The sequence below is a fragment of the Ovis aries genome, chromosome 1 (genome assembly GCF_016772045.2).
Source record: "Ovis aries strain OAR_USU_Benz2616 breed Rambouillet chromosome 1, ARS-UI_Ramb_v3.0, whole genome shotgun sequence".
NCBI lineage: Eukaryota > Metazoa > Chordata > Mammalia > Artiodactyla > Bovidae > Ovis > Ovis aries.
The window spans coordinates 85724055-85744195 of NC_056054.1; the positions used below are offsets into that span (position 1 = coordinate 85724055).

Consider the following 20141-nt stretch of genomic DNA (forward strand, 5'->3'; position numbering starts at 1 on the left):
TTTATTCTTTATTTTTTTTTGGCCATGTGGCATGTGGGGTCCTAGTCCAACCAGGGGTTAAACTCACACGCCCCACACTGCAAGTGCAGAGTCTTAATCACTGGGCCACCAAGAAAATCCCCCCAAATAAGATTTTCTGAGTCACAAACAAACAACATCATATAGCACAAAAAAATACTATTCATAATCCATTATCAAATATCACCTATGTTACCCAAAAAAGGACAATAAAATACCCAGGTATGTAAATTTAATTACAAATTTAAATTTACTAGATTGTGAATTGGTCTTCCCTAGTGGCTCAGACAGTAAAGAATCCACCAGCAATGCAGGAGATGCAGATTTGATCCCAAGGTCAGGAAGATCTCCTGGAGAAAGACATGTCAACCCACGCCAGTATTCTTGCCTGGAGAATTCCATGGACAGAGGAGCCTGATGGGTGTAGTCCATGGGATTGCAAAGAGTTGGACGCATCTGAGTGACTAACACTTATTTACTTACTGAGATTGTGTATTATTAATTTTGTATTATTGTAAAGAAAGTATTCAGCAAATATTAAATTTAAAAAGAATTTTTTTGGCCACAGGGCATGTGGGATCTTAGTTCCCCAAACAGGGATCGAACCCACACCCCTAAACTGGAAGTAGGGAATCTTAACCACTGGACTTCCAGGGAAGATCGGCAAATATTAACTTTTAATTGACACTTAACAGATTAAAACTAAACCTGCACTATTTTATAACTACTGTTGACAATCTATTAATCAGCAAAATAAAATTATGAAGTATTACCTCTAAACAGATATTAGTCAGTAACACACTCCTAGTAACTTATTTTCCAATTCTTAGAAATACTATTAGTACTTAAGTAGATTAGAACCATGCTATTATGTTAAGTTTCAGGGGCTCGAGACACCTAATAAGTTAGACTAATTGTATGTCTTAACACTTCATTCATAGATTTAGTTATAATCCTGAGAAAAAATTTCTAAGAGTGGTTCTATTACTATTTCAAATACAAATTAATTTTAAAAGCATCTGAAAGGAAATTAAGGCATCTTTTAATATTGAAAATAAGAAAATTTATGTTTTCATAAAAAATGTAAAACTTCAGGGAGAAGTAGTTTGAAATGTGCCAAAACATTTCTTTTGAAAATTAACAAGATTTTTTTCAAGTTAGTTTAATGCTTAAGGGCTAAAGTGCAAACTACCTGCATCATGACCTTCAAGCGGTCAAAAGGTGCCGTACACGTCCTTGCAACTCCACCAGCTATCCCTCCTGCCACCAAGCGCTTCCACCAATTTCCAGAACGTTTTTCCTGTTCAGTAATGTCATCTGGAATAGCTATGCTCTCCCCTATGTCAATCATCTGATAAAACATAAAATAGAATTAGATGGTCAAATGTAAACACTTGATAAGTAAAAGCATAACTCTGTACAAAGACCAAAAACCCAAAGGTTATGTTTCATATCTCACTTCCTGTTAATGAAGATTGACAATATCCTTAGCACTTGTACTAGACCAAATAATTTCTAATAGCACATTCATGTACTGATTTAATATCCCAACTGGAGGTTTTAGTCTTAAATTCTCAAGCTATTTAGAGAATTCTCAAATATTAGACTAATCTCTTTCATGAAAAATCTAAACACTCCATGCAGGGATGATGTCCTAGTTATGCAACATAGTGTCTGCCACTCAGTAAATAAGGACTAAATGCTTAAAGTTTTTTTCTCTATCTTATTTCAAGTTCTCTCAGGTTACACTGTGCACTTACTTAATCTGAGTCAAAATTCAAGAGTAGCATTTTATATGTTTTCATTTCTTTCTCTATTATTTACACTGACTTCAAATGTCAGTTTTCTTTTTAAAAATCTGAACTCTAAGGTAGTTCTATTTGCAATTTTTAAGGAATCTCCACACTGTTTTCCATAGTGGCTGTACTAGTTTGCATTCCCACCAACAGTGCAGCATTTATTGCTTGCAGATTTTTGGATCGCAGCCATTCTGACTGGTGTGAAGTGGTACCTCATTGTGGTTTTGATTTGCATTTCTCTAATAATGAGTGATGTTCAGCATCTTTTCATGTGTTTGTTAGCCATCCGTATGTCTTCTTTGGAGAAATGTCTATTTAGTTCTTTGGCCCATTTTTGATTGGGTCGTTTATTTTCTGGAGTTGAGCTGCAGAAGTTGCTTGTATATTTTTGAGATTAGTTGTTTGTCAGTTGCTTCATTTGCTATTATTTTCTCCCATTCAGAAGGCTGTCTTTTCACCTTGCTTATATTTTCCTTTGTTGTGCAGAAGCTTTTAATTTTAATTAGATCCCATTTGTTTATTTTTGCTTTTATTTCAGAATTCTGGGAGGTGGATCATAGAGGATCCTGCTGTGATTTATGTCTGAGAGTGTTTTGCCTGTGTTCTCCTCTAGGAGTTTTATAGTTTCTGATCTTACATTTAGATCTTTAATCCATTTTGAGTTTATTTTTGTGTGCGGTGTTAGAAAGTGATCTAGTTTCATTCTTTTACAAGTGGTTGACCAGCTTCCCAGCACCACTTGTTAAAGAGATTGTCTTTACTCCATTGTATATTCTTGCCTCCTTTGTCAGTACTTCTGGGCATACACTGAGGAAACGAGACACATGTACCCCAATGTTCATCGCAGCACTGTTTATAATAGCCAGGACATGGAAACAACCTAGATGTCCATCAGCAGATGAATGGATAAGAAAGCTGTGGTACATATACACAATGGAGTATTACTCAGCCGTTAAAAGAATTCATTTGAATCAATTCTGATGAGATGGATGAAACTGGAGCCGATCATACAGAGTGAAGTAAGCCAGAAAGAAAAACACCAATACAGTATACTAACACATATATGGAATTTAGGAAGATGGCAATGACGACCCTGTACGCAAGACAGGAAAGAGACACAGATGTGTATAACGGACTTTTGGACTCAGAGGTGGGATGATTTGGGAGAATGCCATTCTAACATGTATACTATCATGTGAATTGAATCGCCAGTCTATGTCTGACTCAGGATGCAGCATGGGGATGACGGGTTCATGTTTGGGAATGCATGTAGAAATTAAAAATAAAACTAAAAAAAAAAAAATTTTTTTAAATAAAAAATAAAAAACAGAAAAAAAAATCTGAACTCTAACAAATTTTGCATTTCACTTCATTTTCAGTTATTATACGTGATTTTGCTAAGACTATACATTTTTGCTAAATGTTGAGGCAGTGTGGTTCAGTAGGAAAAGGGCCAAATTGGAGCTAGGTTTTGTTACTTGTCAATCGTAGTGTGTGTGTGTTAGTTGCTCAGTTGTGTCCTACTCTTTGCAATCCCATGGACTAAAGCCTGCCAGGCTCCTCTGTCCATGGGATTTTCCAGGCAATCATAGTGAACAAGTCTTTTCTCTGCTTCTTAGTTTTCCGATCTTCATTTATTCATTCATTGAGCACCCTCTTTCCAAGCACCATCTCACCTCAGTACCTTTGTTTTTTATTTTCCCCCTGCCTAGAACATTTCTCCTTGGCTCTTTCCATGGCTTCCTCCCTAATATGTAGCACAATCTTAATTAGTTCATTTCTATTGCGTGCTTTTTCCTCTAGAAGGTAAGCCTAATAAAAGCATCAAACTGGTCTCTTTTATGCATCGATAAACCTAGCACCTTGGTCAGGGGAGATAACAGTGTTCCCTAAGTGGTGGTTGAATTAGTGAATTAAAGTCCAGGGCCCTGGGCTACATACTAGTAATGTAATGGTGCAGAAATCAGTTTCTGCCCTCTAGTCCTGAATATTCATTGGAAGAACTGATGCTTTTGAACTGTGGTGTTGGAGAAGACTCTTGAGAGTCCCTTGGACTGCAAGGAGATCCAATCAGTCCATCCTAAAGGAAATGAGTCCTGAATATTCACTGGAAGGACTGAGGCTGAAGTGGAAGCTCCAATACATTGGTCACCTGATGCAAAGAGCTAACTCATTGGTAAATGTCGTGATGTTAAGAAAGATTGAAGGCAAAAAGAGAAGGCAGAGGATGAGATGGTTATATAGGATCATCAACTCAATGGACATGAATTTGAACAAACTCCAGGAAACAGTGGAGGACAAAGGAGCCTGGAGTGCTGCAGTCCATGGGATCACAAAGAGTCTGACACAACTTTGTGACTGAACAACAAGAAAGAAGTCAAGTAAAGCAGATATTTTAAGGATGGAGTGATCAACCAAATCAAACACAACTGAGAGGTCAAGTAAGCTGAGATGTAAGAATGGACTACTGGGGTTGGAACATGCAGATCATTGCTTCAGAAGTCACTGAAAAGAAAGCTTATAAAGTTTCAGGTCAGAATGGGGTCTAACAAAAAAACTTTCAAAATCATTCAAATTAAAATTACAATAATATTCTATTTAATATTCACAAAATTGTCCAAAATTCTAGTCAGATAATAACAACTACTTGCAAGCATATAGAGCAAGAGTAATTTTAATCCATCACTGGTGAAAACAAATGGTACAAAATTTTGGAAAATACTTTGATGTTACCTAGTAAAAGTAAATACAAAGCAGCAATTCCATTCCTGTGTATATGCCCTATATTCCTAGAGAAAGTCTTATTCATGTACACCAGGAGACATATACAAGAAAGCTTCAGTTCAGTCGCTCAGTCATGTCCGACTCTTTGTGACCCCATGAACCGCAGCACACCAGGCCTCCCTGTCCATCACCAACTCTTGGAGTCCACCCAAACCCATGTCCATCGAGTCAGTGATGCCATCCAACCATCTCATCCTCTGTCGTCCCCTTCTCCTCCTGCCCTCAATCTTTCCCAGCATATTAAAAAGCAGAGACATTACTTTGCCAACAAAGGTCCATCTAGTCAAGGCTATGGTTTTCCAGTGGTCATGTATGGATGTGAGAGTTGTACTATAAAGAAAGCTGAGCACCAAAGAATTGATGTTTTTGAACTGTAGTGTTGGAGAAGACTCTTGAGAGTCCCTTGGACTGCAAGGAGATCCAACCAGTCCATCCTGAAGCTGAAACTCCAATACTTTGGCCACCTGATGCAAAGAGCTGACTCATTTGAAAAGACAAGAAAGCTTATTGCATCATTATTTATAATGGAAAAAATCTAGAAATAACACGAATGTTCAACAATTGTGAAACTGATAAATAAAAAAAATATGTATATATATATATATATGTATGTTCACACACTGGTATACTATATGAGAGAAAATGGATAGAATACAGTTACAAACATCAACATAGTTTAATGTAAATAAGTAGAATGTTAAATACCATATACAGTACAAAAATAGGCAAAATCAAATAATATGTTGCTTATACATACATACTTGGTGCTAAAAGTATAAAGAAAAAGGAGAAAATTGGTTTACAGAAAATTCAGTATATTGGTTAACTCTTGGTGGAAGTAGAGACATATGACTGGGGAGGACACAAGGGTTTTAAAGTAAGGAGAATGCCTATTTCTTAACCTGGTAGTGAGCACATTAGGGTTAATGATACAATTTCTAATTGTGCTTATGTTATTTATACTTTTTTGTATTTGTGCTGTTTATGTCACAATAACAAAGAATTTTATAAAAACAAAAAGAATGTCTACACGGACCTCCACGCCATTTGGCATGTGTTACTGACAGACCAACTCTTACTTTCAGACAAAGGCACTGAATTGTGATGGAAGAAAAGGCTTGGTTTTGTGAAATAGCAAAAAAGAAAAATAGAAATGGATGATGTGATGACAGTTTAAATAAACACTTTAGAAAAGAGCTTCAGTGAAAGAATGCAGTGATATGGGCAGTCACTAGAAGAGGAGGTATGGTCAAGGGTGTATTTTTAAATGGAAGAAATTGTAGTGTTTTTGTACATTTATGGGAATGATACAACAGAGATGCAAAAATTGATTGTGACTGAGACTACTGCTCAACAGACTCTATTCTCTTTTTTTGTTTTGTGACAACCCAGTCACATCCACATTCTGCATTTTGCCTGGGTAAATGGCCACCCAAATAGAAACCGCATTTCCACACTTCCCTAGGAGCTTATGTAGACACTAGTCTAGATTTGGGCCAGGTAGTTATGAACAGAGTAAATATGTACAACCTCCACTTCACATCCTTAAAAATGAAGCAATGACCCAGCTTCAACTATGTACATGAGGACAACATCTTGGAGAACAGAAAGAACCAGTGGATTTCTCAAGGCTTTTGTGAAACAGAGGTACCCTATCAGCTTAAGCAAGCCTTACTATTACACGAATAAGAAATAGATTTCTATCTTATTGAAGTCACTGTCTTGGGATGTTGTTGCTATAGTTTCTTATCAGCATGATGATGCAGGAGAGAGGGAACAATAACAGGAGTAAAGTAAATGAGAGTAAATGAGAGGAATCCAGTCCAACACCCAGGTACAACACTTGACATGGGAAGTTTTCAAATATATCACATCATAAAACTGACATCAATGAGGTAGGAAGATTTATTCTATAGAGAGAGGGCCAGGGAGAAATCCTTTGCAGATGGGTCCAAAGGAGAGAGGAGCAAAACATATTGATAACAAATAAAACACTCTACTTCACTGGCTTATTCCAGTGCTATAACTCAGAATTTTGAGGCATCCAGGAAATTTCAGAAAGCATCTCTTTGCCCATGGTATTATAAAACAAATAGATACTATTAAGTAGTTAGGTGTCTGCTAAGTGGCTTCAGTTGTATCTGACTCTTTGCAACCCTATGGACTGTAGCCCACTAGGCTCCTCTGTCCATGGAATTCTCCAAGCAAGATACTAGAGTGGGTTACCATGCCCTCCTCCAGAGGATCATCCCAACTACTTAACAAGGGTTTCCCAGATGGCACTAGTGGTAAAGACCCAGGGTCTTTCTTCACCTTTCATCAAATTCTATAGTTTGTAATTTATCAAGGTAATGGTATTCCAGTACTCTTGCCTAGAAAATCTCATGGACAGAGGAGCTTGGTAGGCTGCAGTCCATAGGGTCGCTACTAGTCGGACATGACTGAGCGACTTCGCTTTCACTTTTCATTTCACGCATTGGAGAAGGAAATGGCAACCCACTCCAGTGTTCTTGCCTGGAGAATCCCAGGGATGGGGGAGCCTGGTGGGCTGCCGTCTATGGGGTCGCACAGAGTCAAACACAACTGAAGTGACTTAGCAGCAGCAGCAGCATTATAGTGACAAATAATAACACATTCTGGTTGTCAAGTCCTTATTTTGTGTCAGAGGCTATTCTAAATTACTGGTCTGCTAATTAATTTAATGAAATAACTAATGATAAACCTGGTAAATCATGTAATTTTGGAGAAGATGGAGAGGTGAGTGGGCCCTGAGACCAACACCTCTGCTGATAATCTGCTGAAGCATAAGTTTTGTAGAGATGGCATTCTAAGCAAATGCACATTTATTACTGTAGTTCAAAAAGAATTCAATGGTATATTAAAAAGATCACATACTCCAACTGCTGCTGCTGTGAAGTCAATTCAGTCATGTCTGACTCTGTGTGACACCACAGACAGCAGCCCACCATGCTCTGCTGTCCCTGGGATTCTCCAGGCAAGAACATTGGAGTGGGTTGCCATTTCCTTCTCCCATACTCCCATTAAATGGGATTTATCTCTGGAATGCAAGGATGTTTAAGCACACACATATTAATAAATATGACACATCACATTAACAGAATAAAAGATAACAATTAGATCGTCTTAATAGATGCACAAAAGCACTTGACAAAATTCAGTATCCTTTATGATTTCTAGTTGTTCAGTCATTCAGTTATATCCGACTCTTTGCAACCCCATGGACTGCTGCATGCTAAGCTTCCCTGTCCTTCACCATCTTCTGGGAGCTTACTCAAACTCATGCCCATTGAGTCAGTGATGTCATCCAACAACCTCATCCTCTGTCAACCCCTTCTTCTCCAGGTTTCAGTCTTTCCCAGCTTCAGGGTCTTTTCCAATGAGTTGGCTCTTCACATCAGGTGCAAAGTATTGGAGCTTCAGCTTCAGCGTCAGTCATTCCAATGAATATTCAGAACTGATTTCCTTTAGGATTGACTGGTTTGATCTCCTTGCAGTTCAAGGGACTCTCAACAGTCTTCTCCAACATCACAGTTCATAAGCATCAATTCTTTGGTGCTCAGCTTTCTTTATGGTCCACCTCTCACATCCATATATGACCATTGGAAAAACCATGGCTTTGACTAGATGGACTTTTGTTGCAGTAATGTCTCTGCTTTTTGATATGCTGTCTAAGTTTACCATAGCTTTTCTTCCAAGGAGCAAGTGTTCTTTAATTTCATGGCTAAAGTCACTATCTGCAGTGATTTTGGAGCCCAAGGAAATAAAATCTGTCACTATTTCCATTGTTTCCCCATCTATTTGCCATGACGTGATGGAACTGGATGCCATGATCTTAGTTTTTTGAATGTTGAGTTTTAAGCCAGCTTTTTCACTCTCTTCTTTCACCTTCATCAAGAGGCTCTTTAGTTCCTCTTTGCTTTCTGCCATTAGGGTGGTGTCATCTGCATATCTGAGGTTATTGATATTTCTCCCAGCAATCTTGATTCCAGCTTGTGCTTTATCCATCCCAGCATTTTGCATGATGTAATCTGCATAAATAAGCAGGTTGACGATATACAGCCTTGACATATTCCTTTCCCAATTTGGAATCAGTCCGTTGGTCCACATCTGGTTCTAACTGTTGCTTCTTGACTTGCACACAGGTTTCTCAAGAGGCAGGTAAGGTGATCTGGTATTCCCATCTCTTTAAGAATTTTCCAGTTTGTTGTAATCCACACAGTCAAAGGTTTTAGCATAGTCAATGAAGCAGAAGTAGATGTTTTTAAGCTTTTCCTTAAAATCAGGAACAAGATGATGATGACCACTCTCACCACTCCTGCTCAACATATTAGTGAAAGTTTTAGCCACAGCAATTAAGTAAGTGAAAGAAACAAAAGGCTTACAAATTGGAAAGAAAATAAAATTGTCCCTGTTTGGAATAACATGATTTTATAATATTAAAAAAAAAAAAACCTAAAGACTCCACAAAAAAAACTGTTAGAACTAGTCAATGAAATGAGTAAAGTTGCAGGATATACAATCAGCATTCAAGAATCAGTTGAATTTCTATTAACTAACAATGAAATATCTAAAATGGAAATTTAGAAAATTCCATTCATAATAGCATCAATAAAACACTTAAAAGTAAAGTTAACCAAAGAGGTAAAAGACAATCAAAAACTGTAAGACATTGATGTAAGAACTAAAGAAGACATAAATAAATGAAAAGATATGACAAGCTCATGGACTGGAAGAATTAATATTGTTAAAATACCATATGACCCAAAGACATCTATAGACTCAATGCAATTCTTGGAAAAATTCCAACGGCATTTTTCAAAGAATCAGAAAAAATAAAGTCCTAAAACGTGTATGTGTGTGATTAGGCCACCCAAGATGGCTTGATCTCCTGCTTTCTGTACACACCCTGCTTGACCAGTGCCTGCTTCATCTACACCCTACTCACATGACAGACTTTCTTATATACTTGCCCTCGCCCACTCAGAGATTGTTCTAATCTTTAGATCAGAATATCTCCACCCTAATAGACTATCAAAGGGGTGGTGAGGGTGTGTCCTTCTGCTAGCTTCCCTGGTAATCAATAACCCAACCTGATGTCAATTCCCACTGTAACTGATAACCCTCATCCCAGGAGCAAAGACTACCCCCATGTCCTGCCCACCAAGTGCTGCACATAGTAGGATATTGCTCCAGGACCTTGCTTTAGCTGTGTAAATCCCTCTACCCATTAAACCACTGATGTGTCTGTTGCTGACTCCAGGCTCTTTCTCTTGTCTCAAGGCTAGACAAGTACAAGGCTTTCAGGTCTGTGAGGTACAATCCAATAGTATGGACCTTCAAAAGACCTCAAACAGCCAAATAAATCTTCATACAAAAGAACAAAACTGGAGGCATCAAATTTATGGATTTCAAACTATACAACAAAACTATAGCAATCAAAATATACAGTATTAGCATAAGTACAAATATATAAATCAATGGAACAGAGTCAAGAGCCCATAAATGTATTTATTTATAAATTTATTTATAGATATTTGACAAGAACATTCAATAAGGAAAGTATAGTCTCCTAAACAGTATCAGGAAAGCTGGCTAACCACATGCAGCAGAATAAAATTGGACCACTATCTTTCATTACTCACAAAAATTAATTCAAAATGGATTAAAGACTTAAAATGTAAGATCTGAAACTGTAAAACTAACCAGAAGAAAACATAAGGGACCAATGGACAGATCATTCAGACAAAATCAGTAAGGACGCACAAGCCTTAAATGATAGGTTAGACCAGATGAACTTAATTTATATTTATAGACCATCCCATATGAAAGCAACAGAATACACTTTCCTCTAACATGCACATGGAACATTTTCCAGGTAGATCACATGTTGAGCCACAAATCAAGCCTTGGTAAATTTAAGAAAACCGAAATCATTTCAAGCATTTTTTCTAACCGCAGTGCTATGAGATTAAAAATTAATTACAAGAAAAAAACTGTAAAAAACACAAATACATGGAGGCTAAACAATATGTTACTAAACAATCAATAGATCACTGAAGAAATTGAAGAAGAAATTTAAAAAATACCTAGAGACAAATGACAAGGAAAACCTCAGAACCCAAAACCCACAGGACACAGCAAAGGCAGTTCTAAGAAGGAAGTTTATAACAGAACAATCTTACCTTAGGAAACAAGAAAACTCTCAAATGAACAACCTAATCTAAAACTAAAAGCTAGTTCTTTGAAAAGATAAACAACATTGATAAACCTTTAGCCAGATTCAGCAAGAAAAAAGCTTTTGACAAAACTCAACACCTATTTATGATAAAAACTCTCCAGAAAGTGGGAATAGAGAAAACAAACTTCAACATAATAAAGACCACAAACAACAAACTCACAGCTAACATCATTCTCAGCAGTGAAAAACTGAAAGCATTTCCTCTAAGATCAAGAGCGGGACAAGAATATCCATTCTCAACACTTTTATCCAACAGAGTTTTGGATGTCCTATTCATGGCAATCAGAAAGGAAAATGAAATAAAAGGAATCCAAATTGGAAAATAAGAAGTTAAACTGATACTGTTTGCAAATGACATGATACTACACATTGGACATCCTAAAGATGCTGCCAGAAAACTACTAGAGCTCATCAATAAATTTGGTAAAGTTGCTGGATAAAAAAAGTTGAATTTCCTATACACTAGCAACAAAAGCGGAGAAGGCAATGGCACCCCACTCCAGTACTCTTGCCTGGAAAATCCCATGGACCAAGGAGCCTGGTGGGCTACAGTCCATGGGGTCGCTGAGAGTCGGACATGACTGAGCGACTTCACTTACACTTTTCACTTTCCTGCATTGGAGAAGGAAATGGCAACGCACTCCAGTGTTCTTGCCTGGAGAATCCCAGGGATGGGGGAGCCTAGTGGGCTGCCATCTATGGGGTCGCACAGAGTCAGACATGACTGAAGCGACTTAGCAGCAGCAGCAGCACAAAAGATCAGAAAGAGAAATTAAGAAAACAAGCCCATGTTACATCACATCAAAAAGAATAAAATATCTAGGAATACATCTACCTAAAGAGGCAAAAAAGATATGTACTCTGAAAACTATAAGATGCTGATAAAATAAATCAAAGTTGACAAAAACAGAGAGAAAAACCATGTTCTTGGGCTGGAAGAATAAATATTGTCAAAATGATTATACTACCCAAAGCAATCTACAGATTCAGTGCAATCTCTATCAAATCCCCAGAGGTATTTTTCACAGAATTGAACAAAAATCTTTTTAATCTGTATGGTAACACAAAAGACCCCAAATAGCCAAAGCACTCTAGAGAGAGTAAAACAGAGCTGGGGGAATCAGGCTCCCTGACTCAAACTATACTACAAGGCTACAGTCATCAAAACAGTATGGTGCTGGTACAAAAACAGAAATACAGATCAATGGGACAGGATGGAAAGTCCAGAGATAAAGCCATGCACCTCCGGTCAACCAATCTATGACAAATGAGGAAAGAATATAAAATGGAGAAAAGACAGTCTCTTCAACAAGGGGTGCTAGGAAAACTAGGCAGATATATATAAAAGAATGAACTCAGAACAACATACACAAAAATAAACTCAAAATGGAAGCCTGGATACTATAAAATCTTAGAGAAAAACAGGCAGAACACTCTCTGATACAAATTGCAGCAATATCTCTCCTGATCCACCTCTTAGACTAGAGAAAACAAGAACAAAATAAAATGGGACCTAATTAAACTTAAAAACTTGCACAGCAAAATGAAAAGATGATCCACAGAATAGAAGAAAATATTTGCAAATGATGCAACTGATAAGGGATTAATCTCCAAAATATGCAAACAGCTCATGCAGCTCAATATCCACCCCCCAAAAAAAAATTTTGACAGAAGATCTAAATAGACATTTCTGTAAAGAAGACACACAGATGGCCAAAAAGCACATGAAAAGATAATATCGCTAATTATTATAGAAATGCAAATCAAAACTACAATGAGGTATCACCTCACACTTGGTTAGAATGGTCATCATTAAAACATCTACAAACAATAAATGGTGGAGAGGGTGTGGAGAAAAGGGAACTCTTCTGTACTGTTGGCTGGAATGTAAATTGGTACAGCCACTAAGGAGGTTCCTTTAAAAACTAAAAATAGAGCTTATGTATGATCTAGCAACCCCACTCCTGGCCATATACCTGGACAAAAATCATACTTTGAAAAGATATTCACTGCATCATTATTCACAACAGCCAAGACATGGAAGCAACTAAAATGTCTATTGACAGAGGAATGCATAAAGAAAATGTGGGAAATATATATATATTATATATATATATTATTGTATTATATATATAATACAATAAAATATTACTCAGCCATAATAAAAAGAATGAAATAATGTCATTTGCAGCAACATGGATGAACCTGGAAGGCATGATGCTTTGTGAAATAAGTCAGAAAAAGAAAGGCAAATACTGTATATTATCACTTATATGTGCAATCTCTTACTAGGGGAATGGATAAGGAAAATGTATTCAGTGTGTACTATGCCATAGTTAGAAGTAATAAACTAGATGAACACATAACAATAATAATGTCTTAAAATCATAACAAGTAAATAAAACAAGAAATAAGATGTGAACTTTAGCACAATACTATCTATGTAAAGTTAAAACACACATGAAACATTATGATTTTTAAGAATATAGATTCAAGAATACAAATGGAAAACATGCCTATCACAATAAATAACATTTTAAACACATATATTACCTGCTGAACTCTTTTCTAAATATACTAATGTACTAATTTAATTCTCAAAACTCTAACCATTATTATCCCCAATATATAAATAAGGAAATTGAGGCACAGAGGGATTATATAGCTAGTGGGTGGCAGATGTGGGCTTTAAACCTTGGCAATCAGACATCAAAGGCTATGCTCTTAGTCTTCCCCAAAATGTACGTGAAGAGAAGGCATAAAATTACAATGGTGGGTGCAAGTATTATACCCTGAAAAATGACTGACTTAACTCCCTGCGGGCTTCCCTGGTGGCTCAGATGGTAAAGAATCCTCCAGCAATGCAGGAGACCTGTGTTTGATCCCCCGGAGGAGGAAAAGGCATCTCACTCCACTATTCTTGCCTGGAGAATCCCCAGGGTCAGGGGAGCCTGGCAGGCTACAGTCCATGGGGTTGCATAGAGTTGGATACAACTAAGCGACTAAGCACATAACTCCCTGTACTGAGATCTAAAAAAGAAAAAAAGCTTATTACTAAATCTCATTTGTTCCTCACAACTCTTAATCAAATACTTATATTAAAGTGGCAGACAGATTATGTAGCTGATTCTTTCTGATTCAAAAATTTTGAATCTTAATCTTTAACTTTATATTTTCTATGACAGAAGGCCTAATTGAGTACACTGTATCTGTGAAAAAAAGAAGGGTGTACTATTTTTCCACTTTTCTAGGACAATTAACTGTATAAGAGTCATTTATTCTCAACACAAAGTGGGCCTTTTCAGCAGATGGATATCTATATTAAGTTCTAGGTTTTAGCAAACAAAGTTATTGTGATAGCTATGTTTGCACACTTTTTGCTAAGAGTACTGTTAACTTTAGACAGTGAGGTCTAAAGAGATTATGTGATCATAAGAGATAAGACATTTATGGCAAAATAAAAATAGAGCAAAATACAAAGTAATCTTACAGTAGAACGCTTCCAGAAATGAGCAATTTCATCGATATTTTTTGCAGGATGAAGCAAGAAGTAGTTCTTCCATTCATCCCAATCTACTGTCATTGTTCCATCTCTATCAATGCTGAAATTCAAAAAATATTTATAACAAAGTTAGCAACATTATAAAAATTAATTAAACACTTCCTACATATTTATTGTAGAAGCCACTACTTTGGGCTTCATCAATTTTCCTATCTTTAATAAAAGTTTATTTTTTGCAATAGTTTAAGACTTTCAGAAAATCTTAGAGAGTATTCATCATGATTCATTGTACAATCTATTACGATAGTACTGAGAGTTCCCACATATCCCCACATCCAGTTTCCCCTAACGGTAATATTTCATATTATTATGATGTATTTGTTACAATTAATAAACCAATGTTGATATATTATTATTATTAACTAAAGTCCAGGCTTTAGTTCCTTTAATGTCCTTTTTTTGTTTTAGGGTCCCACTTGAGATACCACAAGCCATTTGGTCATTATATCTCTTTAAGACTTTCTTGGCTATGAAAGTTTCTCAGATTTTCATTGTTTTTGATAACGTTAATAGTTTCAGGGTATGCTGATCCAGATATTTTTTAGAATATTCCTCTAATGGAATTTATTCTGTATTTCTTTTTAATTATTTACTTGTATGTGTTTCTCTCATACTTGCCTATGATCTTTCAAAAGGAAAGACAATTTCTAAGTCACTTCTGCATCTTTAGCACTAAGTACTCAATGTTGAATGAATAAATAAATGAATACAATGGACTGAGGTTTAACCTTATACCTTTTGACTCTCTCTGGTAGTATTTTTCCCCTGACCATCTCCTTTAACTCAATTCTATAATAACCTACAATCAAGCTATCCTGTCAATCCTTTTAAAAATGTTTTATTGTAAATAACCTTACTTCTTGTTTAATTGTATGAAGGTTAGAGAACATATTTTACATGATTCAAATTCTATTTAGTTTTTCACATTTCCTTTATGACCCACCATATGGTCAATTCTTGTGAATTTTCTATGGGTCCTTAAAATAATACATACCCTGTAGCTTTTGAGTACAATATTCTAGTTATGCTTGTTAGGTAAAGACTGATGGTGTTGATGGTGGTGGTTTAGTCACCAAGTCATGTCCAACTCTTGTGACCCCATAGACTGTAGCCCACCATGCTTCTCTATCCATGGGATTTCCCAGTGGTATTATTGAAATCTTCTATTTTTACTGATATTTTCCTGTGTGCTGGTACTATTATTGAGAAATGTGCAATAAACTTTCTTACTACAATCATTGATTCATCTTGCTTCATAAATTTAAGACTACGTTTTTAGATCCATACATACTTGGAATTGTTATATATTCTAGGTGAATTAAATCTCTAATAGTTATAAAATGCTCTTTTAAGTTTTGTAATGAGTTTTGCCTTTGCCATTCTTTTTTCTTAAACAAAAGGAGATGTTAGCAACATTAATAAGATAGCAGAGTAGAAGGTACTAGCCTTCCTCCCCCAATAAGAAAACTATAGTTAGACAGCTATCCAGAAATGAGAAGATCCCTGGAAGGGTTCAAGAATCTAATTAAGAAACTATAACAACATGGTGGAGTAAAAAAAAAAAAAAAAGTGGAGAATGGTCACACAGAAACAATCACTGATGAGGCTCGCTTAGCTGATATGTGTGGAGACGACAAGAAACAAAGAAGGGTGAGGGCTGACCTCAACCACGTGGCAGGTGTCATCATGGTCTCCAGTGGCCTGCTCTATGGAGGGCCCCCTGAGGACTTCAACAGGCCCACAGTGGCCATAGATTCCCCACAGCTTTCAGAGTGAAGGAACCTGAAGTGGCATCGGTGCAGACCCCAGAGCCTGCTCCACAGAGAACACTGGCAGCCTTTGCCGCCAAAGTAAACAACAGATGTTGCTGCCGTGGATGCACTGGAGAGGAAGATGCTGTGCACCCTCACCAGAGGGAGCCACTATTGCACCATCCTGGGACCAGGCCTGTCGCTGCCATAATCCCTGAGCCCTGGCTGCACCCCCATGCACCCACACTTCAGGCCCCAGCAGCACAGCTGCTCTAGCACACATGTGTTCAGACCCCTGCTCTGTGGCTGCTTGGTTCACACCTGCATCTCAATCACCAGAGCCACTGTGACTACAGGCTAGTTAGTGCCTTGGACCTCAGAGCCACAGTCACTGTACAAGAGCCTGCTCTTGATCCCCAGCTCTGCGGCTTCTCCATGCATGGTTGCACCTCAGATATTGAAGGCACTGCCAGGGAAAAATAGCCAGCATGCTGAACCTTGGAACTACAGTCAATCCATGATTATCTGTGCTCCAGACCCTCGGTCAAAGGCTGTTCCACAGGTACCCACACATCAGTACCTCTGCCATCACAGGAGCAAGCTGGATCCAGCACCATGACTGATCCCCTCGGCCAGGACAGCTCCATTGGAGACAAGGAGATCAAGAGGTTTCCAGACGACTTGAGCGTCAAAGACTCCAACAGTCCTCATCACATTACAGACCTCTACCGCCTTGGCCATTGAGGATCCTGGTAATATTCACTGATGCCAATGTCAGCTGACAGAGTTGCACAGAAATTATATCACAGGGCTTTTCATAGAATCAGAACTGCCACACACCCCCCACTTGGCACCCTTGTAGCTACCCACAAGTGAAGGTTTTTCCCCACCAAAACCACTCTGAAAAGTCTGAAAGTTCAGACTTCAGACTCCATCAAATGTGCATATATTAATTCAAGGATACAAGAAACATGAAAAATCAAGAAAACATGACACTCACAAAAGAACACAATACTTTTCAGTTCAGTTCAGTCGCTCAGTCATGTCCGACTCTTTGAGACCCCATGAATAGCAGCACACCAGGCCTCCCTGTCCATCACCAACTCCCAGAGTCCACCCAAACCCATGTCCATTGAGTTGATGAAGCCATCCAGCCATCTCATCTTCTGTCATCACCTTCTCCTCCTGCCCTCAAACCCTCCCAGCATCAGGGTCTTTTCCAATGAGTCAACTCTTCGCATGAGGTGGCAAAGTATTGGAGTTTCAGCCTCAGTATCAGTCCTTCCAGTGAACACCCAGGACTGGTCTCCTTTAGGATGGACTGGTTGGATCTCCTTGTCCAAGGGATTCGTAAGAGTCTTCTCCAGCACCACAGTTCAAAAGCATCAATTCTTTGGCGCTTAGCTTTCTTAACAGTCCAACTCTCACATCCATACATGACCACTGGAAAAACCATAGCCTTGACTAGATGGACCTTTGTTGGCAAAGTAATATCTCTGCTTTTTAATATGTATCTAGGTTGGTCATAACTTTTCTTCCAAGGAGGAAGCGTCTTTTATTTTCATGGCTGCAATCACTATCTGCAGTGATTTTGGATCCCAGAAAAATAAAGTTTGATACTGTTCCCACTGTTTCCCCATCTATTTCCCATGAAGTGATGCGACCAGATGCCATGATCTTAGTTTTCTGAATGTTGAGCTTTAAGCCAACTTTTTCACTCTCCTCTTTCACTTTCATCAAGAGGCTCTTTAGTTCTTCTTCACTTTCTGCCGTAAGAGTGGTGTCATCTGCATATCTGAGGTTATTGAGATTTCTCCTGGCAATCTTGATTCCAGCTTGTGCTTCATCCAGCCCAGTGTTTCCCATGATGTACTCTGCATATTAAGTTAAATAAGCAGGGTGACAATATACAGCCTTGACTTACTCCTTTTCCTATTTGAAACCAGTCTGTTGTTCCATGTCCAGTTCTAACTGTTGCTTCCTGACCTGCATATAGGTTTCTCAGGAGGCAGGTCAGGTGGTCTGGCATTCCCATCTCTTTCAGAATTGTCCACAGTTTATTGTGATCCACACAGTCAAAGGCTTTGGCATAGTCAATAAGGCAGAAATGGATGTTTTTCTGGAACTCTCTTGCTTTTTCCATGATCCAGCAGATGTTGGCAATTTGATCTCTGGTTCCTCTGCCTTTTCTAAAACCAGCTTGAACATTTGGAAGTTCACAGTTCATGTATTGCTGAAGCCTGGCTTGGAGAATTTTGAGCATTACTTTAATAGTGTGTGAGATGAGTACAATTGTGTGGTAGTTTGAGCATCCTTTGGCATTGCCTTTCTTTGGGATTGGAATGAAACTGACCTTTTCCAGTCCTGTGGCCATTGCTGAGTTTTTCAAATTTGCTGGCATATTGAGTGCAGCACTTTCACAGCATCATCTTTCAGGATTTGAAATAACTCCACTGGAATTCTATCACCTCCACTAGCTTTGTTCGTAGTGATGCTTTCTAAGGCCCACTTGACTTCACATTCCAGAATGTTGGCTCTAGGTGAGTGATCACACCATCATGATTATCCGGGTCATGAAGATCTTTTTTGTACATTTCTTCTGTGTATTCTTGCCACCTCTTCTTAATATCTTCTACATCTATTAGGTCCACACCATTTCTGTCTGTTATCGAGCCCATCTTTGCATGAAATGTTCCCTTGAGTTTCTCTAATTTTCTTGAAGAGATCTCTGACTTTTCAGTAACTGATCTCAAAGAAATGGAGGTCTAAAAATTGACAACAAATTCAAAATAATTGTTTTAAGGAAGTTAAGCAAGTTATAAGAGAACACAGATAGATAACTCAATGAAATCAGGAAAAGAAACACATGGACAAGATGAGAAGTTCAACAGAGAGACAGAAATCATAAAAAAAAGAATCAAAGAGAAGCTCTGGAGCTGAAGATACAATGAATGAAATGAAAAATGCAATACAGAATATCAACAACAGACTTGAGAAGGATAAAGAATCAGTGAACTCAAACACAGATCATTTGAAATTATCCTGTCAGAGAAGAATAAAAGAAAAGATGAAAAACAACTATATGAATTATGGACCCCATCAAGAAAAACAATATACACATTATGGGTGTCTGAGAAGGAAGGAGTGTGAAAAGGGGCTGCTGCTGCTGCTGCTGCTGCTGCTGCTGCTGCTGCTGCTGCTAAGTCGCTTCAGTCATGTTTGACTCTGTGCAACCCCATAGACGGCAGCCCACTAGGCTCCTCGGTCTCTGGGATTCCCCAGCAAGAATACTGGAGTGGGTTGCCATTTCCTGCTCCAATGCATGAAAGTGAAAAGTGAAAGTGAAGTCGCTCAGTCGTGCCCGACTCTTAGCGACCCCATGGACTGCAGCCTACCAGGATTCTCCGTCCATGGTATTTTCCAGGCAAGAGTACTGCAGTGGGTTGCCATTGCCTTCTCCAAAACGGGCAGAAATCGTCTTTAAAAAAAAAATGGCTGAAAATTTCCCCCAGATTTTAGGAGGCTTCCTTGATAGCTCAGTAGGTAAAGAATCTGTCTGCAATGCAGGAGACCCCAGTTCATTTCCCGGGTCAGGAAGATCTGCTGGAGAAGGGATAGGCTATCCACTCCAGTATTCTCGGACTTCCCTTGTGGCTCAGCTGGTAAAGAATCTGCTTGCAATGCAGGAGACCTGGGTTGGGAAGATCCCCTGGAGAAACGAAAGGCTACCCACTCCAGTATTCTGGCCTGGAGAATTCCATGGACTGTATAGTCCGTGGGGTCGCAAACAGTCAGACATAACTGAGCGACTTTCACTTTCACTTTTTCATGAACATCTAAGTACATGAAACTCAAAAGTCCCCATACCTAATGAGGACTTCTCCAAGACATATTATACTAAAATTGTCAAAAGTCAGAGACAAAAATTGTCACAGAGAAGAGAGAATTTTGAAAGCAGCAAGAGAAAC

General features: G+C 38.2%; 1 protein-coding gene across 2 annotated transcripts in view; it reads right to left on the minus strand.

Moving 5' to 3' along the window:
- Window positions 1–20141, minus strand: part of LOC101121385 (mitochondrial adenyl nucleotide antiporter SLC25A24-like) — an 83928-nt gene that overhangs the window by 32590 nt on the left and 31197 nt on the right. For both annotated transcript variants that reach the window (XM_042251698.1, XM_042251693.1), the window contains 2 exons: window positions 14351–14462; window positions 1211–1369 (listed from right to left, as the gene is read on the minus strand). In XM_042251698.1, coding sequence (XP_042107632.1) covers window positions 1211–1369; window positions 14351–14462 — 271 coding nt within the window. The remainder of the gene's footprint in view (window positions 1–1210; window positions 1370–14350; window positions 14463–20141) is intronic.